Source organism: Poecilia reticulata, linkage group LG2 (genome assembly GCF_000633615.1).
Source record: "Poecilia reticulata strain Guanapo linkage group LG2, Guppy_female_1.0+MT, whole genome shotgun sequence".
Taxonomy (NCBI): Eukaryota; Metazoa; Chordata; class Actinopteri; order Cyprinodontiformes; family Poeciliidae; genus Poecilia; species Poecilia reticulata.
In genome coordinates, this window is record NC_024332.1 from 5,339,010 (window position 1) to 5,364,988 (window position 25,979).

The 25,979-nt window shown below is 38.8% G+C and overlaps 1 protein-coding gene across 2 annotated transcripts; it reads right to left on the reverse strand.

Moving 5' to 3' along the window:
- Nucleotides 1–586: 586 nt before the first annotated feature.
- On the reverse strand, nt 587–25,733 carry LOC103474977 (DNA-binding protein SATB2-like). Of its 2 annotated transcripts, none has more exons than XM_008426309.1 (12): nt 25,571–25,733; nt 20,157–20,405; nt 17,405–17,584; nt 14,492–14,618; nt 13,530–13,653; nt 11,314–11,416; nt 9,136–9,186; nt 8,514–9,046; nt 8,219–8,437; nt 7,173–7,325; nt 4,040–4,231; nt 587–2,719 (listed from the first exon to the last, which is right to left on the reverse strand). In XM_008426309.1, exons 2-12 carry the CDS (start codon nt 20,359–20,361, stop codon nt 2,102–2,104), a joined length of 2,505 nt encoding a protein of 834 aa, XP_008424531.1. In that variant the 5' UTR covers nt 20,362–20,405; nt 25,571–25,733; the 3' UTR covers nt 587–2,101. The 2 variants fall into 2 exon arrangements, with proteins under 2 accessions (XP_008424531.1, XP_008424540.1); XM_008426318.1 differs by lacking the exon at nt 25,571–25,733 and adding an exon at nt 24,604–24,643.
- Nucleotides 25,734–25,979: the final 246 nt, after the last annotated feature.

Consider the following 25,979-nt stretch of genomic DNA (forward strand, 5'->3'; position numbering starts at 1 on the left):
CTGCACACAGTTAGCAGGACTCATAAATTAATCCCTTCCTAATGATTCCCAGATCCGATAATTCAGCACAGACATCCACATAGCTGAAGATTTACTCCTGTTGTGATTCACAGGTATGATAGAGAGATGAAGTAGAAGTTGAATTAATCTCACTTACAACCTTGGTGTACAACCTTTAAATAAAAAAAATTAAAAAATAAATGGAACCTTTTGATACTCGGGTTTTATGCAAAAAATATAGGTTATGAGAGATTAAACATGGCAGAAAAATCCACCCAATGGCAGTGAACACTTTAGTGTACATTTGGTTTGTGTGCAGTCTCTGACCGCATTCTTCAGATTTACTAGTCATTTTACAGTTTGTGAGCCTTAAGTTATGGTTTGTAACACGATCAAGAGCAGAATGAACATTTATATGCAGAACTATTATTTAAAAAAAAAAAGCATTTAAATGATCAGATACTAAAATTCTGTTGAGGAAAAAAGCTCAAATTTTAGGTGCTACATAAAAATTGAATATTCAGATTAAACCGTTTGGCTTTTTAATGGTGAAATTTAATTGAAGAAAAGGAAACCAAAACATGTCTTAGAGTGATGTTGTGAAACTGTTTTATTATCAACAGAGGCTTATGTGACAGTTTCACATACAGATCAGTCAAAGAAGTGTCTTTGTACAATAAAGGAACATCTCAGCGGATATCATCGTTGAAAATATCAGTTTTGCACTCTCAAAATGAATACATTTCAAGTGTTCGTTTTTTTTTTGGTTAATTTTGATTATGGTTTGCAACTGATGAAAACCCAATATTCAGTTCTTTGAAAAACATGACCAATCGGAGAACATTTTAATACATAAAGAATACTTGCCTACTTGCCACAAATAGCCAAAAAAACCCAAACAAAACAGGTTCTGTTATCTTTTGCAGCTTATCCTGAGAGCTGTACCCAAAGCTATTAAGTTGAGTAAAATAAAAAATAAAATTGGGATGATTTTGAATCACTTCATTTTTTTCTGTTTAAACAACTGGCAGTGTGGATAGGCACAGGATGGTTGACTTTTTCTGGCTCTCTTTACAGCACCAAAAGAAAGAAAGAAAAAAAGGACCAATATACGGCGTACCATCAATACTACGCCGCATTGATGCAGTTGTTCATGCAAAAGCAGTCCTGACCAAGAACTGCATGGATGTTCTGGTCAGTATGTTTATATTTCTGTATTTAAATCATTTGGCAGTTTTATGCAGAACTCACATTTTGGGTTTTCACTCACTTTCAGCCACTCAAAATTAAATGAAAGAAATGCTTAAAATATAAGTCACCCTGTGTGTGAAGATTCTGGAAAGAGCAACTTTTTCAACTAAATTACTGAAATAAATTAACAGAGGATATTTAATCTTATTGAGATGCACCTGTACAAAGGGCATGGATTAGGGAATGATTCAAATTATATATATATGACTTTTTAGATATATTTAAAAAGTCAGCTGAAGTTTGGGCAGAAGTTTTTCCCTGCTTACTGATACAAAACATTAAACTGAGACATTGTTAGATTTACTAGTCCAACATAACCTGAGTAAGAGGTAAAAATGATGTGAAATCATGCATACAACATATATGCATCATTTTATATTAATCTATAAATTACTGGATTAAAAATGGTGGTGAAAGAAACTGAATTGTTGGAAATGCAAAATAAATGGTAGAAAGGATTTACTTTGGCTGGTTTAGCAGCAGTTTAGACAACTGTTGGAGAAAATTGACTGAAAACAATGAAATTTCATATTTAGATATCCAACTAAAACATTGAATTTAATGAATCAATGCCTTCCATAAGAACTTTCTGGTATTTCAATTACATTTTTGATGATTTTCAATCAACTTGGGGGAAAGAAAAAAGTGAAAATCCTCTGCAGGCCACGTCCAACCTCAAAGGTTCTCATAATACCTTCAGGTCATGTTTCAATCAGTCCTTGGATAAATATTTGTCCACAGTTGTTCAGATATTAACGAGCTCTGATCAGCAGCTCTGGTAAAGGTGATAGTGATGATGATTGGTGGTTCTTCACAGGCTCTGGGGGCTCGATGGCGTCCTTCGCTGCTGTTATCTCTGCTGCTCTGCAGAGTGCGGGCTGTCCATGCTGCTGTAGGGAGACAGAGAGGAAGTTGGCGGTCCTGAGGTTTTCTCATCGTCCCCCTCTTCCTTCTCCGCCTCGCCGTCGTTCACGTCCCGCTCTGTTCTGAACATCTCCACCGAACCCCTGCCGTCCTCGCTGAGCTCCTCAGAAGGAGACAGGGCCTCCTCCTCTCTGCTCTCGGCGGCGCAGGCGCCTCCTTCGCTGGGGCTGGAGCTCTCCCGGTCGTCCTCGCCGGAGACGGGCTCTCGGGTCTGGCTGTGATGTTTCACGTTGTACCGCTGGTTCTGGAAGAACTTGACGATGGTGTGCTTGGGCAGGTCTAGCTGGGCTGACAGGGTGTGAATGGCCTCCTGGTCCGGGTAGAGACCCACGTCGCCAATGAAGCTCTGCAGGATCCCCAAGGCCTCCAGGGAGATCTTCGTCCGAGATCTGGACTTCTTCGCTCCGCCTCCCAGGCCAGGACTCAAACCTCGCTGCGGCACGTCCTCCGGGCCCTGCAACGATGTCATCAGGACGATGGGCTGAGGCTCTTCATGGACAGGCGATGGAGTGGTTAAAGGAGGAAGGGGATGTCTGTGGAAAGGCTGAAGAAGAGAGAAATAAGAACTAGCTGTCAAAGAAACTCACATTTTTTTGGCTAAAAAATTTTTGCGTTAGGATGAGGAACCAAGATAAATCGAAATGGATTTACTTTGCAAAACTGAAACACTTCACGGGTTACATACCAGCAATAACGATGAAGACAGGAAGTAGTACAAGGATTTTATTTTATCTTTTCAGACAACATGCAGCTGGTTCCACCAGAACTCACAGCATGGCTCAGTTCATAAAAAGTTGTGTCATTTGAAACCCTGAAACCACCATATTGAAATTCAAGCATTTCAGAATTTCAAACAACTTTATGAACCCATGGCTCCTCAGTATGCAGTCAGGTTCTCCAGAGTCCTGCTCATAACCCGACCATTTGAATCAGGTGTGTTGAAGCAGACTCATGTCGAAGTTGAAGGACATTGGCCCCTGAGGACTAGAGTTGGAAACCCCTGATCGAAACGCCTACCTTGCAGCTCTGATTGTACGTTTAGGGAAAGTGATCTGCCTTGGTCTTCAAGATGCTGCTTGATTATGCTCAGATTAAATTACACAGAGGTTTATTTGATTTACTGAAGATGTTATCTGGTCCATTGGATAAAAACCTCAGTAATATCAAAATTTGCTGTTTCAACTCTGACTCCTGATACATCTCCTTCCAGTTGTTCTCATGGAATCTTTTGAAAGATTTATCATCCAGTGAAGCTTAAGCTCAAACTTTTCCTCCTCTAATAAATGAGCAGCTCGACTTGTCTGCCTCTGCTGAGTCAAAGGAAACAAAATCAAGAGGAAGTGTGATTGACCAGCCTCCATCAACCTCTGACATGCACACTAAGCTCCCAAATTCACAAACAGGCAGACTACTACAGCCTATTAACAGGGTGGGGTGGCCAGCACACCCAAACACAGGAATCCAACACCATAAATCTGTGGTCCATCAAAATTAAAGGACCTAAATAAAGATAATGGCAATTCCTTTTTTCTCAGCTTCAATAATTACAGGCTGTGTTCTGAATAATATTGAGGTTAGAGCCAGACTGGAGAGCATTTTGGTTTCGGGGAGAGGGTGGGATGGAGGAGTGTTTAGCAGGAAATGTGTGGGCCGGTCATTTACCACTTCTATTTTCAATGAGTTATGGGACAAACATGACAGAGAGGAGGGTGGCAGAGAGAAGCAGGTGGTGGGATCAGGCAGACATGTTTTCTGTACAGAACCGGCTGATTTTTACAGTGAAGCCATTTTTTTATTTTTTTTTAAGTTTGCACAACCAAAAGCATTTTTCTAGCTTGTATTAGTCAAATTGAATCCCGTTTACCTGCTGATCTGGGATGTGCAGGACGGTGTGGAGTCTGTCGCTGTGCTGCTGCCTGGACTCCTCCTCGTAGACCTGGTCTCTGTCGACCTGCGGTAAGGCCAGGAACCGTCGGATGGTGCACAGGTTCTCCCACAGAGTGCGGTTCTCGGGGCTCGGACTCTCCTTCCACCTGAGCAGCTCACACAGCCAACCCTAGCACAAGCAGAATGAGGAGCCATTATTCATTTAACCTTGGAATATATCTAAAGGGGGGAAAAAAATAAAAAAATAAATCACAGCTCGCTTTCTGAGGCTGCTAGGTAATGGCGCTGTGCTTGTCGGATGCGGCTTGTTGGGAAGTTTTTGAAGCAGTTCATTTTCCAGGCACCAAAAACAGAAATGGAAGCATTTTTGTTACAGCTTAATATTACAAAACTAAATAAAAATTGTTGCTTGCCAAGTTTTTCTGTAAAGCATCTAAAATCAGCAGCTCCTCTGAGTTTATGGGCTTTTTCACACTTTAATAAATCATAGGTTAGTGTCAAGCTGCCAAAAACAAAGTGGGAAAAAAATGCTTGACTTTCAGAAAATGAACTGAAAAGTGTAAAAATAAAAAATAAAAACAGCTCAAGATGACTTTTAGGTAAAAAAAACAAAACGGAAGCTTTTGTAAAGTGTGAACGTTAAAGGAAACGCTTTTCAACCATGTTTGTGCTTCTTCACATTACACTCCTGAAATGTCAGATATTAAGACAAAACCCACTTGTTTTTTAGTCAATATAATTTTCCTTTTGTTATGAAATGGCATATTTATGAAATGAGCTGGACCTGCAGAGATGAAACATATTTGTGAAACCTCTTTAACTGCTTTGGTGCTAAAAGTTGTGGCGAGTTCTGGTAGCAGTTAAAGTTGGTCCTGACCACAAATTGAGACAAAAATTAATATTTTTTTTTTGTTTTTAATTGGGTAATTTACCATTATAGTCCTAAAAACAAAAACAGATTTTTAAGCTCCTCTGAGTGACTGATACTGTTCTCTCCAACTAATCAGAATGAATACAAAGAGTGGCTAAAAAGAGCAAAATTAAAGTGAATAGTGGATGGATTTTTTGCTGTCATTATATAAATTTTTTTTATGAAGAACACGTAGAATCTTTTTAGTTAGATCAAAGTGTTGTGGAGCCATATATCCCTAAAACACAAAACATGAAAAGAAATGTAAAGAAATAAAAGTAAAGTTAAAGTTTACACGAGGAATACATTTTTGCGTTTTTCCAGGTTAAATAAGGACAAGGACTCTCCGACCTACAGCAGCCATAAGACGATCTCTTTGGACTTCAGGAGATCGTCCAATCAGCTGTAGCTTAGTAAGCAGTCAGTTCCTATTGGCAACAGGTCTGATAACAAGTACCTCTGATATCATCAGATTTACTGAGGAACTTCTTATTCTGAGGTTGTGAGTCAGAGCAGATGCATAAACATGATGGACGCGAGTCACCTGAAACGTCTCCATCATCAGATCTGAGGCACAGAAACCGAAAGAAGCGGATACAATTTTTTTCAGCTCATTTTGGCGTGCTGGTGCTAAAATATTTAACTCCAAAAGAATGTTATGTTTTATGATCAGTGGTTTCTATGGTAGTGAGACTCACAATGCCTCACAGTTGGGAAGAAATTCTTTTTTTCAATGCTTTAGCTTTGCCAGATAGGTTGTGTTTTTGGACATGTTTTGAACGTCATGTGTCTGGTTTACAATGAAAGTCTACAAGGATTCGCGTAGAGGACCCTTTGCGGTTCATTTCGAGCGTCCAGTGTGGCATGATTTGAACTATATGGAGTGTATTGAGCATTTAACATGTCGAGTGCATCAGACGCTCCTAACCAGACACGCTTGATGCTCAAAATGCATTTGGTGTAAACGTACACGCATCAAACTTGATGTGACAGACGCGTTTTTTGACTCGCGTAATGCGTTTGGTGTGAAAGCACCATCAGAATCAGCAGTAAGTGCTGCTGTAGGCTCCACAGTGACATTTTAGCATTTTTGGAAACCTCTTTTAGCATCTTACTGCCTCGTTTCAGGATAAACCTGCTTTCGATGTCCTCCATTTGTAGGCAACTTTCTGTACCAAGACAGAAAAGCTGTTATCACACGCATAAGCTGCTTCCTGAAGACCTCAGACATTATAATGTTCATTCTCACTTCAGTAAGGAGAATCTAGACACTATTCTAACTTAGAGACTAAGTTAGAATGAATGTAATTAATTCCTTACGAGAAAAAGTATTAAATTGTATACAACATTTTTTTATTCTATATTGCTTCGCGACATGAGGTAATTTCAGTTCAGCAACTTGTAGTCCATGTCAGCTCATTAGCACTCTCCCAACACCTTAGAAGACAACGGCAAATGTTATTCCCAAGGTAAAGGTTGGAAGAAAAGCAGAATCCGAGTCGAGCGTTGAGAATGTGCGAAGATCGCTTCCTCTGACCCAGAATCTGCCACCAGCTGTTTAACAAGCAGCTTTCATCCTATGAATTAATGCTACTAAACCAATCATCCATCCGTTTCTTGCTTCTTTTACGGCCTCATCCTTCAACTCTCAGGCATTTTTTTTTTAGATGTTTTGTTCAGATTCTTTCTGCAGCTATGAAAATATGTCTGTTCCGCACAGAGAATCGGCAGAGATTTGTTATTTTCACTCTGAACCCTCCTGATGTTGTCTCCGTCTCCAGTGCAAGACTGCGCTTTGATCTTGATCGCCCGCATTGTTTATCGGAGGATGCAGTCATGATGGTATGCCACAGCGGGTAATCAGATACCCCACACGCCCACACACACACCTCATCAGCTCCTTCAAACATGATCAACTCAGCTAGTGTTTCTGTGTGTCTGTGTACAGGATTGTATAACAAGAGTTTAATGTCTGTAAACATGTTTAAGTTGAATCAGAGAAGCCTTGGATTTTTTAAGCTTTGAATATTTTTGGGTTCATGTTTTGTTGTTTTTTTTTGTTATCTGGAGATTCTGTGGCAGCAGGAAAAAATTCATACAGGTTTAGACTTGAGTTTTTGTAGATAGTCTGATGTTTGTGCATGTTTGGATTATCACAGTAACATCAAGGGGTGTGGAGGCATCTTTTGTTGAAACTGACCTGACTCTTATTAGCAGCGACCTTAGCGAACAGAGCCTGGGAGACCTTCGCCCGCTTCATCTCCTGCTGAATCTCCTCGTAGATCCCCAATGTGATGTTGGCGAGCGAGTCAAGCTTCAGCTGCAGCTCCGGACCGGAGATGGTGCATTTAGTCTGGGAAGGGATAGAAAATAAAAACATGATTTAAAAAGAAAAAAAAGAGCCACGTTAAAAGAGTCGTACAGTTTTAAATTATTCATATTTTGTCAAATTTGTATGGTTTTCTTTATATATAAAAATCTAAAATTCACACTATTGTTTATTTGTAAACAGCTTTGTGTTGCTGAAGTTCCAGCTGCTAGGGTTTGGGTTGGGTCTCTACCAGCTTAGCATGTCTTGAAAATGAACTATTTGACCAACTTTTTTTCGCAAACTCTCAAGCTCAGTTAGATTAGATGGAAATTGTCTGAACATCAATTTTTATATCTGGTCATCATTATATCAAAATAATTCAGGTCCGTACTTTGACCAAGCCGTTCTAAATATGTTCACTGAAAAAAAAAACATTTNTATATATATAATCAAACTAAATCTAGAAAAGCTACAAGTAGCTTCTCAGCAAAATATAGAAGCTTGTTTTAAACTCAATAGTGATGAAAAAAATAATGGTTATATTTGAAATAATTTGCCAGTGGAAAAAAACATCTTAACTTATAATATAAAAAAAGTACTTCTACTGGTTTATTTATAAAAAAAGTACTTCTACTGGTTTATTATTTCCCTTATAGCTAGTACCTTTTCATCAATATTGAGGAATTACTGACTTAAAACAAACTCCTATTTATTGCTGTAAAATAACTAAGTTAGTTTTTGGTCTAACTTGCATAGACCAAAAACTACCAAGTTAGTTTTGAAATAAGACAAAACTAACGTACAAGTTATACAATACTTTAAAATATGAAAATTTGCTGTTGCTATGTAATATAATGCGATATATGTTGAGCTAACATAACTTTAGCTAGAATAAGAAAAATCCTTCACAGATTTTAGTGTGTGTGTGTGTGTACCTGTGTGTGTCTGATTGTGCTGCTGCTGGTGCTGCTGCTGGAGATGTGGGTGGTGGCGTGGTTTGTGCTGGTGCTCCGCTCTCTCTCCTCCTGGTAGATGCGGTCTCGCTCGGCCTCTGGCAGGTTGAGGAAGTTTTGCATGGCCTTGAGGTTGACGAGCAGAGACTGCGAGGCCGAGCGAGGGTCCTCCTCCTTCCGAAGGATCTCTGACAGCAACCCCTGCAGGAGGATCCAGCTTCATTTTATGAAATTCTTTTCCTTGCAACAGCGTTAAATCTAGAACAGCAACTCTTACCTGTGTGCGGTTGAAAGCGACGCGGGCAAATACGGCTTGAGAAACACTCGCTCTTTTCAGTTCGTTCCTGACTTGCTGATAGATGTCAGAGGAGACTTCAGCACCCGAGCAGGTCAAGCCGGGGTCTGCAGTGGACCCAGACACCTTACAGGTCCGCGAGATGGGCGGGTGGTTGAGGAACTGCTGGTTGACTCCCTGAGGGTGCTGGTGGGCGAGCAGACGGCTGACCGCCAGCTGCTGGTTGATGAGGTGAGCCATGGCGAGCTGCTGGCGAACGAGCTGCGGGGAGAGCTGGGGGGACAGGAGTCCGCCGTGACCCAACAGGGTGGAGGCCTGCGGACGGAGGGGGGGTCTCGGGTGGTTCGGGCCAGCAGGATGAGGCAGACTGTGAGGCTGAGGGGGGGAGTGAGCGTCACCCAGGGAGCTCTTGATGGGAAGGGCTCCTGGAGCGCCCAGTGTGGCCAAATGGCCGGGAGACGGCAGCAGAGGTGGAGGACGGTGGTTGAGGATGCTCAGGTCCAAATCCCTCTCCACTGTAGCAACACACAGTAAAAATCACACTCCCTTCCAAAAAAGGAAAAAAAAAAGGTTGAACTTGTGAAAACTGAATATGGACAAATACCTTTTATGTCCGACTTTTCCAGTGACGACCACATCTTCTCGTTGTATTCACCTGGGGTGACATGACAGAACAAGTCTTTAAATCAAATCCACAACAACTGCTCTCAACCAGATTGATTGATTTTCATTGCATGCTGAGAAACATGCAATTTAAAAAATGTCACATTCTACAGATTTTTATTTAATCACTCACACTTTTTAATACAGTTTTACAAATGCATGAAAAGATACAAACAATTCAAATCCTTTTTTTAATAAGATAACTATTTTATTGCCTAAAATGCAAAAATTTTGTGAATCTGAAATAAAGCTAAATCTACACATTAGCCAAAATTTAGGTTACAGACAAAGATATTTTTATGTGAAATGTACATATTGTTTGTACAGTTTTGACTTTTTTTAATATTTATATTTTAAATGGTCATTTTCTGCATTTATTGTCACATTTTCTATTATTTGGCAACTTAAAAACCTGATACATCTTGGCAGGGCATCAGATTTTCTCTTTAAGTGTGCGACTCTTGGTGTTTGCTGGTTTAGAGAGACTGCATGTGTGTGTGTTTGGGGGGGAGGCACTGCTGTTTTCCATTAGGAGTTAAGAGCATTTAGTTTTGTCATGTGTATTAAGAGTGACGTTAATGTGAACCATGTGTGACAGTTCCTTCCTAACGAGAGCCGTCGCTGACGGACGTCTCATGCAGCACAGTCGGCACGTAAAGGCCGAGGTAAATATTCATATGCATACAGGGGGCGGACAGGGGAGTGTGAAAACATCAGGAGAATGAAGGCACTTGGGCAGGTGAGTTATTAACTTAAGACATGACAAGCAGTAAGTGTCGGTTTTAGAGTATCTGAGTGTCTTTAGGAGGTTTCATTAAGTAAAAAAAAGCTGTATAAACACTGCTGGTGGCTCAGGTGCAGGGGAGGCAGACTGTCAAAGTTTCTAACGTGACGGCAGGGAGACAACTTTTGAGGGAATAAACGTGACAAATGAGAGAACAAACATATTTAAAAAAACAACACAAAAAAAACACACACACACACAGACACCCCCCCCACACACACACACACACACACACGCGCACGCACGCACGCACGCACGCACACACCCCCACACACACGCACAAAAGAAACCAATGCCAAGATAAAGGACTAATCTGGTGTGAAGTTGTTTGGCGTTGACATTTGAAGCAGTTTTGTGAATTTGGATTTAGAGCATTTTGTAATCATTTAAGTAGAAGTTCGTCTATCTTGGCGAATTGCTTAAGGAATGTCATTATTATCAAAGATGGTGAATCTGCCGATCAAGATAGTATACAAGCATGCTGAAGATGACTTGCTGTAACTCAAACTGAGCCTCAGAATGAGGTGGAAAATGGATTTTGAATGCTTGTCAATGGAAGACGGGGTGGTCTGAGCATTTCAATGCTGATGATTTACTGGGATTTTCACATTGAGCCATTTTCCTGCTTTCCTGAGAATGGACTCGGTCTGGGGCAGCGGCGTGGAGAACAACATCTTGTTGATGACAGAGCACACCACATGTGGCTGTCAAGAAGATCAGGAGCTAAAAGGTCAAGAAAAGTCCTCAAAATCTGATATTATGGTTCAGACTTATTACTAAAACGTTTGTATAAACCAAATAGATCTATACCAAACATGTATAGAGTCATCTTGCTTAAATTCATAGGTTTATTTAAAATAAAAAATAAAAATTAAGCTCACCCAATTGGAATAAAACTGTTTTATAGAAGAACTCTTACAATTGGTTGTGCACTACATGAGGTCATCTGCAACATCGGGTAACCATAAACAATTTAGTTTTACTGAAACTGATTAAACATAAAATAACCATTTTCTCTTGAGACAGGTTTTAGTAAAAAACATCTTACAACTGTAATTGAGACAGGAATTCAAATGGCATTAAGCACTGAAGCTAATTACTAACTGATCTGGTAAATCTTTGCATGCTGTTGACTGTGACAGATACCAAACATTTCCAACATTGTTGTGTAGTGATGAAAAATGGGGATTTGCCTGATAGGGAGCAGAAACCTCAGAGGCTAACGTAGTGCTTTAGAGCTCAAAGGAAACCTGCTTCTGACATTCATCTGCCTTCTGAAAGTGATGAAGTTTATTATATTAACCATTTAAAGTCAGAGTATGGATTTAAAGTTACCTTTGAAGCGTCTGTATCTCTTGTACCAGCGCCCAAACTCGTGGCATTTGGAGGTGGAGACGGTTGCGTAGTAGGAACTGTTCACAATCGCTGAGATCATACTCTTAGGGGGAAAAAACAAACAAACAAACAGGAAAACACATTAGCTGGAGCTCATTGGTTAATGAAACCGACTGCAGTGCTTTGTGTTCAAATAATTTGAGCCATTCTGTCAAGTTGCATCCAGAAACGTCAAGGTCTGAAGTTGAGACAAAAAGTAGAGCATAAAGTTTTGCAAATAAAAACATGAAGTGTGCGGTATGCATTTGCATTCAACCTTAATAAAATGTTGCTGACAAAACTAACTTACAAATACATTTTCAGTAAGCTACAGGAGTTTGTTTTAAGTAAATAATTCCTTAATATTGACTTCTTGTTTATATCAAGTGTACAAGCTTTGATATAAAGTGTACAAGCTTTATATCAAGTGTACAAGCGGTGTCAGCTTTCATGGCTGACACTGCCATGAAAGCAATTAATGAAAGCAATTGCTTTCATTAATGATGATTGCTTGCTCTGATAGGGCAAGCTATCAGAGTTGACTTTGAGACGAATGGAGAAGAACATAGAGGGATCCTGGAGGAAAACCTGATGGAGGCTGCAAAACATTCAGGACTTCCTGCAGGACAACTAAACCTACTGGTTTAGATCAGATTATATTCATCTGTTAGAATGGACCAGTCAAAGTTTTAAGCCAGGGGTGTCCAAAGTGCGTCCCAGAGGGCCATTTGCGGCAACACAAAGTATTTGTCTTTTTACGAGTAGGCTTTTTTGCCTCGTCTTTAATGTCATAGTAAATAGGACCACATTTATCCAAAGACTTTTACTCAAGAAAGAAAAAGACTTTGATGCACCCAAATCTGCATTTAATTAGCTTAACTTTGTTTGAAAACAATTGCTGTATTTAACAAAGAGCAACCAAAACCCTGTTATTTCTGAGAATAGGCTGTTCCTGTTTTTGTTTCCAAAAAAAAAAAAAAATAGAACCCTCCAAAAAAATTGGCGAACTGGATAGTTTCCTTTGAATAAGGTAAACGTAAAGAAAAAAACCTTTAAGTTTTGGTTCTACCTGATCCATCCATTTCCCACCAAAAAACAGGCAAATTAAACAGCTCATTGATGACAGTGTAAAAATAAATAAATAAATAAAAAATACAAAACTTTTCTTTGGCCCTTAAATTACTTGACGATGACAAACGTTTTGGATATCACCATCTTAAACTGAAGCCAACTAAGGGTGAGTGATGAATCTTAAAAAAAAAAAAATTGGTGTTCAAAGATGTTCTCCATCCAATTTGAGTGAGTTTGATCAATGTTTCACAGTGATTAAACCTTTCAGTTTCTTTATCTGCAAACCTGACAGAGTCGTATCTTAAAAGTCTCTCAGCAGGGCAGAATATGAATTAAACTCTTGGATAATTTTCTTTCCTCTTTACAATCAAGCAACAATTGTTTGCACTTCTGTCACACAAAATCACTGCAAACAATCAAGTTTGCGGTTGTAACAGGACAAAACGTGAATACATTCTCAAGAAAGCGAATCCGTTTTACAGTTCTTTAGAGGACGTCACTCTGCAGTGCTCCAAAACTCATCTTTGCCACCACTTCACCTGCGAATTTGTGCTGGGAGTGACGATATTTTGGGACTCGCTGATTTATTAACACTTAACTGCCCTCCCTTCCTAATATAACCTGTGGTCACCTCCGCAGAGCAGCGGACGCACAAACTCAACATGGGAAATGCTGAAGATGAAAACTCACATGAGTCAGGCTGCGAATGTACACCACCCACACACTTCCCCTAATCACTAATTACATCATGACTAAGTCTTGTGTATAAATCACAAGTCGAAATGACACACTGGAGGCTAATGACTGCAGGGTGTGTGTGAGCAGCAGGATAATTGAGGTGTGCGTGCTTGCATCCTTTCCCATGGGATGGTATCGATATTTTGCGCGTGTGACTGAGTCAGATTACATACTGCACTAAGTGTGTGGTGAACTGATGATGAAACATGTGTTTAGAGAAAATACTTAGCAGCGTCTTGGCTATCTCTGCTCGCACATTTGTGCGAAGCAAAACCCAACTCCACCGCCTCGGAATGCGATATCCGAATTGATTTTTTTGTTTATTTCTTGCACCTGTCTAGAGTGTAGTGTGGTCTTGCAGCAGATACCTGGGAGAGGGGACACTCTTTAGCCAAAGTGCTCTGGTTGGTTTCTCTGAGGAGCTCTTTGAGCGCGTTTCTCACTGTGGCGTGAGTCCACTGCTCCGACGGCAGCTCCTCCAGCCGAGAAAAGCTGCAATGAAAATATTCATTTGGAGCCGACGCGGAAAAAATATTTCACATTCACACAGTTCCTAAATTAGTAAAAAAGGTTGGAGACTTAATTGGTGAATCACAAAATGGGGTTCAGGATATTTGTGCTGCAGTAACTGGGAGAGATCTTGGTCTTAAATTTGACTTTTTATTCATAAAACCAAGTTAAAACTTGTCCTATTCTCAACCAAGAATTTAGACAAGTACCACAAATTACAATAATGATTGAGTTCATCTTCGTTTTGGTCAAGTTTTAAAAGTTATGGCAAAACCGTCTGACCTTTTCTAATATGTTTAGGAACTGAACATGCACTCAACACAACGTATTAAATTATTTAAACGTTTCCTATTTTTAGGTTGGTACAAGTCAAATATGAAATTATTCTTAAAAAGATTTGAGAGGACTTTATTATTAAAATTATTTTCTCCAATCCAAACAAGGTGGAAATTCAACACTAAGACATACATCTATAGATAAGATGCACTAATATTTTTAGTTTGAAATTGCAGAGAAACTACACACTTTACAGTCAACAACAAGCTTCTAGATTTCCGTTTGATTTTTAAAGGTTTAAAGGCTAAGGGAAACTTAGCCCAATGTTGCCTACTGATCCACATGTCATCAACATGTTTCAAGTCATGTAAAATTAGTTGCATTTTCCACTTTGGTCATTCCTGATCTTTAAAATAACTCCTTTCCTTTTGGGAGAAACAATTTAGGCTGTTTGTGTGGAGGCACCATCATTCTGAGGGACCTTTTTTTTCCCCCTGCTAGCTGAAGTTGAAACTTTGACCCAGTTTCCCTGCAGTGAGCTGACCTGTGCAGGAGAATCCGCAGCGTGACCATGTGGTAAACATCCAGCAACATGTCCGCCACTGTTGCTTCTGGAGCGTCCGTCAGGTAGTGGATGGGCATCGGCTTCCATCGTCCTACTTTAATAATGCCTGCAAGAAAACACAAACAGAGCTCAAGTCTCAATAAAAATCTCCTTTAATCTGAACGTGCTTGTCCTGGCCTGGCGTCGTCCAAACGCTCACCTGGCCTCAGACCGACCCTCGACTGGAAGTGCAAATGTAAACAAACCTAATCACATTAGGATCTCCAGAAATCAAACACAGACTGCGTAGCCTGGATGGCCTTGTTTGCATGTGCATGGACGCTTCTTTTAATTGCAAGGAGGAAAAGAGAAACAAAAATACTGTCTATTTGGACTCTAGTTGATTAATCAGAGGAGAAATATGAAATCAGTGCAAAGATCAAGGGGTGAATCAAACCTGGAATGCGAACAGGTTTCATCTATCTGCACATATCCGTTTCTCATTACTGGCAATGAGAAGCACCGGGAAAATAATGCTTTCAGTCCAAACAGTCTTTCTGCAGGCAAGGTGCAGCAACAGCTAGGGGAAGGGCAGTGTTGGATTGTGCTATGCTCAAACCTAAGGGTGTACAATATGGATTTATTACGATTTTATCACAATATTTTGTGATATAATTGCGAGACCAATAAAAGTGACAAGAATGATTTGTTAAGACTTTTTTTGGCAACTTGGTATGACCAAATACAGCAAATAAATACTGCTCTTTAAAAATAAACATTTCTAATACTGTCCTTTAGGACAAGTCACATAAAATGCAATTCATCACCAAACTGCATTTAATAAAATATACATTTTGATTTGATATTTTTTGATACTTTCTTTGAAAAAAAAAGTAATAAAACGAACAATCATGATAATATGGGTAGTTTTAGATTTTAAACATCAACAGGAATTTATCGTGACAATAATGAATGAACCTCTTCAGAAGAAATGTGATCACAATAACTGGTAATCGATCCAGAGTATGGGTGAGAATTTTTTGCATCATTTCAGAAAAATCTTGAAATTCCAAAACTTTCTCAGTAAAAGTCTTAAAAATCATCACAGCAAAATAATAAATCATTTCAGCAGTTTAGAAAAACTTTACAAATCTTGTCTGTCACTTAAAAAGAAAATGAAAAAAAAAAAACAACTAAAACAGAGTTAAATGGTTACATGAAACAAAATTAACATGACAATTAATATTTACTTGGATAAACTTTACTTGATTAGCCTACTTGTAGCATTTTTTTTAAGTTGGAACAATTTTATGTTTTTTTTCACTGCAGTGACTCAGCTTGTTTCAGCTAATGCTAACTTCACATTTTGTCAACTTATCTTATTTTGACTACTTGGCATTTTAAGTAAGCCAGAAGAAAATGTGCAACTGCAAAACAATTCAGGATTTTACTGAATCGTATTTAACAGCCTGGTGTAAAAATGTTAAAACTTTTGTACTGTGAACCTCAGTACTGTAAAGACTCCTCAGGTAGTTTTGATTTCTCTTGGAGCTGCTCGTTCAGCGGATCACTGAGCCTCCAGTGGGAATGTTGGGCAGCTTTACGTAAAACTTCAGGACAAATAGTTTCCTTTGTGGTCATTACTCATTAGAAATGAGGGTCTTAAGTGAGATTTATTTTGGTTTTATTACCTTTATTTGTCACCTCAGCTTATATAAAAACCAGAAGCGACTATAAACCCCCCATACCCCTCCCCAAAAAAGAAACGGCTTCTTTTGTGCAGCTACAGGAAAATCCCAGTGAGAATCTGTTGGGAGTTTAAAAATAATCATCCAGTCAGAACCCTGCAAGATGCAATTCAATCACGGAAGAAAATAGAAGAGACTCTGTATAATTTTGGTTGCAACCACACCGGGGGAAAAAATGCGAGACTCCAGCCAAAAATTATTTATTTGAAAAGAAAAGGCTTATTTTTCAGAACAAAACCTAGCTATTTAGGAGAGGTGAAGGACAGGGGGGGAGGGGGGGATGGGTCGCAGGGCGTTGGCCATTTGGTTAGAGTGGCCTGTGTTTACGGGACACCAGGAATGTCAAACTGCTGTATTTTATGTGTGTGTGCCCTGTGCACGTGTCTGTAGGCTTTTCCTTATCACAAATTGAACACCATGAGGTTGGATCTCAGACTGATTGGGAGAGAAAAAGAAAAAGTGGCGTTTGTCTGATATAAAGCTTATTGTCGGGGTTAGCCATTATGATGCTGAGTGGGCAGACCCGACTGAATCGCTGGAGGAGATAAGCAAAGAGAAAGCAGACAGGTTTTATCTATAAAATACCTTCCCTGCATGTTTCGTGTTGTCTGATAAAACCTGCACATCTGGGAAACAGTCGCATTTTAACTCAGCCGCTTCCGTTAATAATTACTCATCAGCAACAACACAGTGGTAGGAAAAACCGTTTTCCTTTCAAGTGGATAAACTGAGCAGACGGCCACTTAATGTCTGGCATGGTGGTGGTAAAACTTCATATGCTGCCAAAGTACAGGCAGCTAAAAACAGTAGGGCCAAACTTATAAGGGAGAAAAGCAGTAATTTTTTTAAATAAAGCATCGTGATGGCTGGACACTCCTGCTACATTTAATTTAAGTGAGGATGACTAAAAACATCAGTAAAATTTTATTTTTCATTATTCATTACTTTGTAAAAAGCCATAAACGACCTGCAATGGAGTTTATTTAAACTTTGGGGTTGCTTTCTTAAAACAAAAATAAAAAAAAATAAAATAAAATAAACTCATAACACTTTATTGGAACAGGTGCAAAAAAGGTCCCAATGACTAGTTTTAGTACATCTTTTAGTACAAGCTTTAAAAAAACAAAAAAACATTTAAAACCATTTGTAACTTCCATTGACTTACCTCGAGCCTGCACCGCTGAGTTGTGCGAGTATCCGAGGGCAATGAGCGCCGTTTCCACCAGCTGTGTGAAGAGCACATCTTTACGGACCAGCACGAACTCGGCGTGACGATCGCTGCGGCTGTCACAGTCGCCGGCTGCGTCTGCGTGCTCCACCACACAATAGATGGGGATCATCAAACCTGCCATAAGAAGAGGCAGGTGAAGGTACACACCTTTCACAAATAGGAAATTAACATATTTTAAAGGAAATATTGCCTTTTCCCCCACATTCTAAGTCTTTAATTCAAACGTTTAAAGAGCCAAATGTGAGATTCCAGGGACACACAAATTGACCTGAATTTCTCCTTTTTGTGACAATAAAGGCCGTTTCTATTCTAGTGTTTGCAGCAGACTTGAAACAGTCAAGATAAAACACTTTGTGCTGCCTTAATTCCTCAGATTTGATCATGTTACAAGCACAGATTTCAATTTTAAGTGACAAATTTATAGGAAGAAAGTGTTTAAAAATTATTTTCCAACAAAGAAAAATCTGAAACGTTTATATCCATAATACCAGAAAGCCTCATCAAAAGAAGTTCAAGCCAGAATAGATCAAATTGAAGCTTTTTTTTTTTTTCTTTTTGCCAACACTCAAAACACTGAGGGGTTGGAAAACTGACAGTAAAGGTTATTTCTATTCTGTGAAATTCCTGTGATGCCGGTCAGAGAAGATGAGATGACCTTTAAACAGGACAAACAAAACTAAACCTACAACCACAGGGGGTTAGAGCAAGGCATCTTTATGAGCATGAATGGCCTAGTCAAATCCACACCTACATTTTAGACTTAAATACTGAAGCTTGCATCATCTTGAGCCATGTTTGAACAAAGAAACAGCTGAAAATGTCTAAGTATCTAAAGCAGGGCTATAAAATAGTTGCATTTTTCAAATATATCACAACCTTCACCAGTATCGCATCTTTTCCTAACATAATCCAGCAGAATATGTAGAGGAAGAGGTTCTGGCTCACAATACGTAGAAAACATAAAAGTTCATTTGTTACTCGTATTTCTCCGGAAGTCATCACTAATGTCGCCCTTTCTGTGTTTGTGTCGTCTGCTCAGTACAGTCCATGTTTCTGGAGGAAGCCAGCTTGGTGGTCTTTTAGTACAACCGGGGAGACGACTGTGTGAATGCATTTCGTCGTAACGTTGCACAACTGCATTTATGTTTCAACCACATATTAAAACCCACATGGGATAAAACTCGCTTCCAGAACCACCATTAAAGCACTTCATCCAGGACTCAGGAGCAGCGCCACAACTCCAGCGGTACAACCCGTTTCAGAGTGCATTGGGCTGGACTTGGGTTTTTTCTTTTTTTTTTTTGGGCAGGCACTCAGAGCGCCGAAGAGCTGTGCAGCAGTTCACACCCATCCAGTCCACCAGTCTGTCCCACAGGAGCTGTTAATTAGCAAGCAATCAATCCTTCTCCTGACGAGAACGGGACACATCAGCCGGAGCCAAAGCCACAGCAGCACCAGGCACGCCATCGGCCAATAACCAGACCGCTCGGTGGAAGGGTGGAGGGAGGCGGCGGCAGAATGCGTCCGTGTGTGAACAGATAGTGTGTGTGATGATGCATGATCATGTTCTCTAGATTAGGGCGTTATGTGTGTATTCTGGTCAATTTGCTGCCCTGGTAAATAAAAAATAAATAAATAAAAATAAGTGCTTTTTTTTCTGCATATTTGACTTTTACATCAGTATCATCCCTTTTACCTGACAGAGTCAGAAATAAGAGTGAATGAAGTTCAGCTCAATAAAGCTGAACTTCATTTTAATTTCTAGTCAAACCTTTACAGCATTTAATTTTGCTTTTGTTTCAAACTTTGTTCAAAAACGTGAGTTTCTTTACTTTGACAGCACTAAATACGAAACCTTGCCTGATTTAACCAGTGAAACTTATTTATTTCCTTTATTACTTTTAAAAGGAAATACACAGTCACTTCTTTATAAACTTTTCAAATTTTTACTTAGTGTGGCAAATGCAGATGTAGTTCTCCGGTCATTTTTCCAGTCCTCATGCCAAACAGGCCTGTCATGGAAACCAACTTTGCTGGACGATAAATTGTTGCAGAAATTATTGCAATAAAATAATAATATTTTGAGATCATTTTTAACTGTTATGATAATATTAATGGTTTGTTAATACAAGTTTACCCACTCAAAGATCAAAACAACTTTAGTTTCTAAAGAACATTTTAAAAACAACAATTTAAGTAGATTATGAAGTTTTAGAATTGCAATAAACAACACTATTCAAACCATTTCAAGCTAATATTATATTAATGGTTTATTAATCCAAGTATAAAGATAAAAAAACCTTTCAAATTCTAAAAAGAACAAACTGGATAACATTTTAAATATTCAAAATAAAAACAACTGAAACCAAGTAAATTAGATTATGACGTTTCAGTAACCAAAATTGCACTTAAAAAGAAAAAATATATATTTTGAGGTGTGGGAAACAGGCAAAAGTGGCATTTAGTTCAAACTAACTACTTCGTACCGGGTGTCAAATATTTGAGGCGTTTCATCGATGTTAAAAGGTGAACATCTCTCTTAACAGCAGCTGTTGATTATTGCACTAATGTTAATTTATCATGTGATTCATTGATTTGTTGCTTATGCTCAAGTACAAGAAAATTTCACATATAAAAATATTTAGATGTTCGTGCCTGTCTCTGTGTGGAATCCTTGCCACCTTACCTCCCAGCGGTCTCAGTTGTGTGCTGCCGTTCTGCTGGATCTGCGGGTTAGCCGGGCTGCCGTTCACCTCCAGGCGGCTCATCTTGCACTGCGGGGGTCCGCTGCAGGCCGGGCTCTCGGGTTTTGCCCCCCTCTCCTCCGGGCTGGCTCGATCAGGAAGGTCCGGGCTCTCCGGCCCCCCTCCCGCTCCTCCGCACTGCTCCATCCCAGGATAACTTTTGAGAGGAGCGCCCAGCACGGTGTAGGACGCTGGTGGACAAAGGGGAAGATCTACAGTCGTAACTCGAGAAAAGGCCTGATAATTACAGCCATTGTATGAGGAACAGTCTTAAAACTTAAACACCAGCATGATTTAATAGCATATACAGAACCGTCACTTGTGACATGAGACTGGTCATACGTTTACTCACAGACGATATATAATCTTATGCTGCTTTTTTTTTTTTTTTTGTCAATACAACCAACCAATATCTTAGTTATTTACAGAAAAAGGAGGCATGGACGGCCACAGCAGACTAAATACAGAACTGTTTATTATCCTCTGTTTAGACACAGGAGTACACAACAGGCTACCATGAAAGACGTGAAGGCGTTTAAGGCGTGGACGGAACATTATAACAATGCACTGTAGTTACAAATAAATACAACTGAGCTCAAGGAGTCATTTTAAGTCTGTATTTGATCTTCACATTTCTGGAAGGATTTCTTTAGCTTCAGCCTGCACACAGTATCGCCAAAGTCCAAGTTCATAATCCTGCTGATAGAAATCAAATCCATAAACTGTTTTTTTTTTTGTTTTTTTTTACCCAAAAGTATTTGTGTATGAATTTTTAATGCAATAATCTTTGTTGAAAGTATCAGTTTTTTGAAATCTAAGACCAGAGTTGAACAATTTCCCCCCCATTGTTTCTAAACAACTACTCACCAAAACATGCCTTTGCTTTTCTTTACTTTCTAGAAAACTCAAATTGTTGGAACTCGGGCATAAGATTGAAACTTTTTTCATGTAAAAGTATGAAATACAAGATACTTTAAAAGGTGGATTTACAACTTATTATCATCTGGAATAATTAATGAGATCTAAATGTGACTACAGGACCTGAAAATAACACCGCTTTCTGCTCTGACCGACTTAATTTCTGTTAAAAGAAACATTAAACAACAACGTTTAAATCTGATGCAGAAGCGGCTAAATGAGCCGCATTTGCAAAATGAGTTATAAATCGCCTTCAGCAAAACTAATAGTTTGAAACCTCCCAAAAAAGTATTTAAAGATGTGATCAAATGGCGTATGAAGCTGTATGAAATGAAATTTTAATGTAGCATGTTGCAACTCCGTGTAATGTGAATGGAAAATACTTTGGCCAACATGTACTGTTGTTATTCATTGCAGAGACACAAAACTTTACAAAACACCCAATTTTGGTAAAGTTTTAACTACAAAATTGCAGTATTTCTCTGACCTTTAGTACTTTTTAGATGGTAAAGAAGCCACACTTGTTGCTGCACACTGCCATATGGCTGGCTGAAAAGAAAGGGGATACTACCCATTCTGGTCACTTGCAGTTGTCATGCAGTGATGGAGAAACTAAAGGAACGCAACCCATCACTCATTGTCATCAAGCAACTTTAAAACTACAGCAGGCATCTGGCTAGCTAACAAACCAGAAAGCCCAACTAGCCGGCTAATAACAGTTTGTTAAACTTGCATTACTTTATAAAGAGCAGAAAAGTAAAACAAATTCTGCCCAAAACGCACATTTACCAAAATAAGACTACTTTTAGTGGTGCTTGTCGTTTCTTCAGTTTTTGCAGCAACAAAAGATACATGTCTGGATGTAAATTTTATTTTTGCAATAATAGGAACAATTTTAGATCATATCTTCTTTTGCTGAACCTGATATAAGACTGTGACAGTCTTATACCTGAATTGTCTAGAATTGACAGAAGTCAGATTTTCTATATTTCTTTAACAATCAAAATCAGAAGAAAAAAACCCCCAAAAGAAACAAAGAGCCGACAACAAACTAAACGCTTCTTTCTTCTTTTGTGTTGTTTTGCTTCCACAAATGACAGCAGTTTTGAGTCTGAGCTCAAAACTCACACAAAGTTAATATGAGCCAGACTCAGCAGGAGTTGCTGAAGAGAGGACCAGGGAGTCAATCCTCAATCATTACGTTGAAATAAACGTATTTAAAGGTCTCCGTTCTGAGTCAAAGACATTTTTTTGATTCACTGCTCCCAAATGCCTAAATACAATCAAATGATCATTTTACAGTTGAGCTTTTTACACTTCAGTTGCACGTTGTAGTCAAGTGTGTGGCCAAAATGTCCTCCCTCTTATGTTTCTCCACAACAGATGTTGCATCACCGAGAGGCCGATCTCCTCCCATCAGAGTCCCTCTGGGTGCAGCTGTCCATCCCACGCTGCCTTTTCTAATTCACCCATCAATCCTTTATCTTGATTTAATGACCCCTTCCACCAAAAGCCTAAAAAAAAAAAAAACATCTAAAATGTTCTTCAGTCCCCCCCCCCACCCCCCCTGCCTTTTTAACATCTAAAATGTTCTTCAGTCCCCGCCTGCCTTTTTCTCAGTAAATGCCCTCAAATATGCATTTTAGTACAGTGCAGGAAAGGTTTGATGCAGCTCAGACATACAAAGTGCTCCCTCAGCTTGAGTTTCATCTGCTTCTAATAAACACGTTTTTGGAATATTTGGGGTAATGGATTATAATCGCCCCCGACNCCCCACCTCTCCCTTCAGCCCCCCCACCTCTTCCCTGCTTCATATTTCCTCCTCTAACGAGAGCAATTATCAAGCCATTAATGAGGGAGACATAAAATGTGGGAACAGAAAAAAAAGAAGGATGGCTGTGGTGTTTGAAGAACACACAAGGAAAGCTATTGCATGAGGAATAAATATGCAACTTGAATTAAAAGGAGTGTCGTAAAAAATTTTAAGAGGTCAGAAAAAAAAAAAGAAAAATGGCCTTCTTCTTTGGAAACGTCTGACACAATGATAGAAGTACTGCTGAATAAGATGGTATGGAATCCATCAATGACACGCATTAGAATAATACAGAATTTTTTGCCACTCTTTTTTTTCTGGGTGAAAATGTTCTGGAAATTTCTAAAAAATGCTGTAAGCTTGAGTCATTCGTGAGGGGACCCAAAAACATGCAGAGCAAGGTGAACTACGAGAGCCTATATCAAAAAGAAAAGAAACACTAAAGGACCATTTCACATTTTATTTTTCTTACATTTTCAACTTAATTACTATAAATGTTAATTGAATAAACACTCAGAATGAAAGCCTTGATTTAAGTTTTGGGAGGCCTAAAACGCACATAAAACCCACTTCAAGCAACATATTAGGTGGGTGTACAGCTCAAGAGACCACACACTCCCAGCACAGACTGTGTTCACTTTACTAGCGCACATGGAGGACAAATGTCATGCACTCGGTAGCCGCTGATTGACAAAGCGCACATAAAAGTTGATTTATTAAGACAGGGGTTTAATGCAAAGGGTGTGTAGCAGAGGTTTAAGGGTCTTTCCGGGGGTCTGTGTCTGATGAAATCTCTCCTGTGAGTTCATATGATTTAAAAGGGATTTTAATTGGATAGCAGGTTAATTAAACCTGGTAGAATTCAAACAAACAAGTTGGTAAAATAGCCAAGACTCTCTAATCAAAACAAGCAGTGGCTCTCAGTTGGATTTCATTTCTAGAATTGGAATCAGTTATTAGATGAGATTAGTGGCCTAGAAAATTTGTATTGCTCTCCTGTGGATCAATTATAATTACACACACCAAGCATATATCTACTTTAAATGAAAATAATATCAATATCCTGACTGAATCCACATGAATTTATGAAACAGAATAGGATATAGCCGATATGGGGAAACAAATATCAAAGCACTTCAAAATTCAACATTTTTCCCCCTAAGAAGTTACTTTAACTTATTTGGAATGACTGACCAAATTCTTATATTTTACTTTTATATTATACTCATATTCTTATTTTAAATGACATATTTCAAATGCCACAGTTCATCCTTTTTTGTTCAAGCAAAAAAAAAAAAAGTCATTTTTGGGTGATTCAACCGTGAACGTTTCAAAACAAAGCTATAAAAACATCTTAGCTTTTAAATGTTAGCTTTTTGGCATTTTTATTTTATGTACGTTTGAGAATTGTGAGCAATTTTAAGCACTTTTAAGCGATGAGCTTAATTAGTCTCATTGTTACTTTACCTTGAAAATTTTATCAAAACAAATGACCAGTTTTTCCATAAATACCTAATTCCCTTGAAATAATCTGTATTTTTAGAGAAAAAGTCACTGATAACAGCTAATTTAAGGCAAATTAATATTTTTACTACGCTTCCTAAATGTTCATGTCCTTGTATAAAATCCGGCATACATAAATGCTCATTATCACTCACTGTATGGTCGTCGTCAGTCCAGAGGCAGCGCCAAATAAAAACAGAGCTCGGTGTGCTACAAAAACACACAGCTGCGGCTAATAAAATCAAGCTAATAATGGTTCTGTTTGATCCAGGTGTGCCAAGTGGAGCACTGAAATCACAATGTAATCATAATGTGAGAGGGAAAAAACAACAAAACGGCTAATTATTAATGCTAAGACGAATGCTTAATCAGACATATTAATAATTTTATTAGCTGCGGCTGCGTTTAACCAATTGTAGGATTAAAAGGGGGAGCGGTTATTGGGTAAGTGATTGTTGACGTTAAAAAGTTAAATCTTCAGGTTTCTAGAAGTTAAATTGGACATTTTTAAGTAAATTTGAGTAAAAACAGTTGATCTTGTTTTAAAATATTCCTCACTCGAGTCAAGTTTTGGACAAAATGTTATTTATTGCCATACTGGCCCTTTTTTTTATTTAAAACTGGGACTATTTAGGTTTTGAACTATTGCTCTGTCTGTACCCCCCTCTGTTGTATGCTAAACTTTATTAAGCATATTTTCAGAATAAACGCAGCATCTAACTTTTATATTTTCTTAAATTTTTAAAATGTGTCAACCAGAAGCAGACAGTAGGTATTGTATAGTAACCAACCATTTAAGTGTTAATAAGAATAACTGTTTAAATAAAAACTGATTACAAAAATACAATATATTTTTTTTCTGTTTTGAAATCCAGAACATCTAAAATAAACATGATGCATTTGCCTGCAGTTAGCCAAATTATAACAAATGTCAAAACACCTAACAGGTTAAATCCATATGCAGTTACATAGAAAGAAACAGAATATTGCCATAAAGTATATAAGCGGAACAATTCTTATTTTGCAGGCTTTTCTAGAAGTTCACATAAGTGATTCATAAAAAAAAAGCAAATTTCTCAATTCCACGCCTGATAGAAAAGTTTCCAGCAAAGACTCACTCACTTTTTAGGAAGTCACTGTGCACGCCGGGCGACAAACTCCATCCATTGGTGAAAACGAGTGAATCCAGCCTGAAAAAAAAAGTGAATTTCCCAACGTTTCCCCCTTTTTCTTGACAGAACGCAGAGCAGGAGATGCACAGAGGAGGAGTGACAAGAGCAGACTGCTGCTGCCGACGGGGTAAGGAGATGTAAAATGACACATGTAGAGAAAGGAGGGAGGGAGCGAGCAAGAGGAGGGAGGGAAATCCTGAGGCAAAACAACATGTATGAACAACTGCATCTTTTTTCCTTCCAAACAAGAAAAACAACAACATTCTTTTAAGTCAAAAAAAAAAAGCACCAAGTAAATGTTTAGCTTGAGATCTTGTAGGCTAGGATGGAATTCGAAGCACTTCTTAATTATTTCAAAC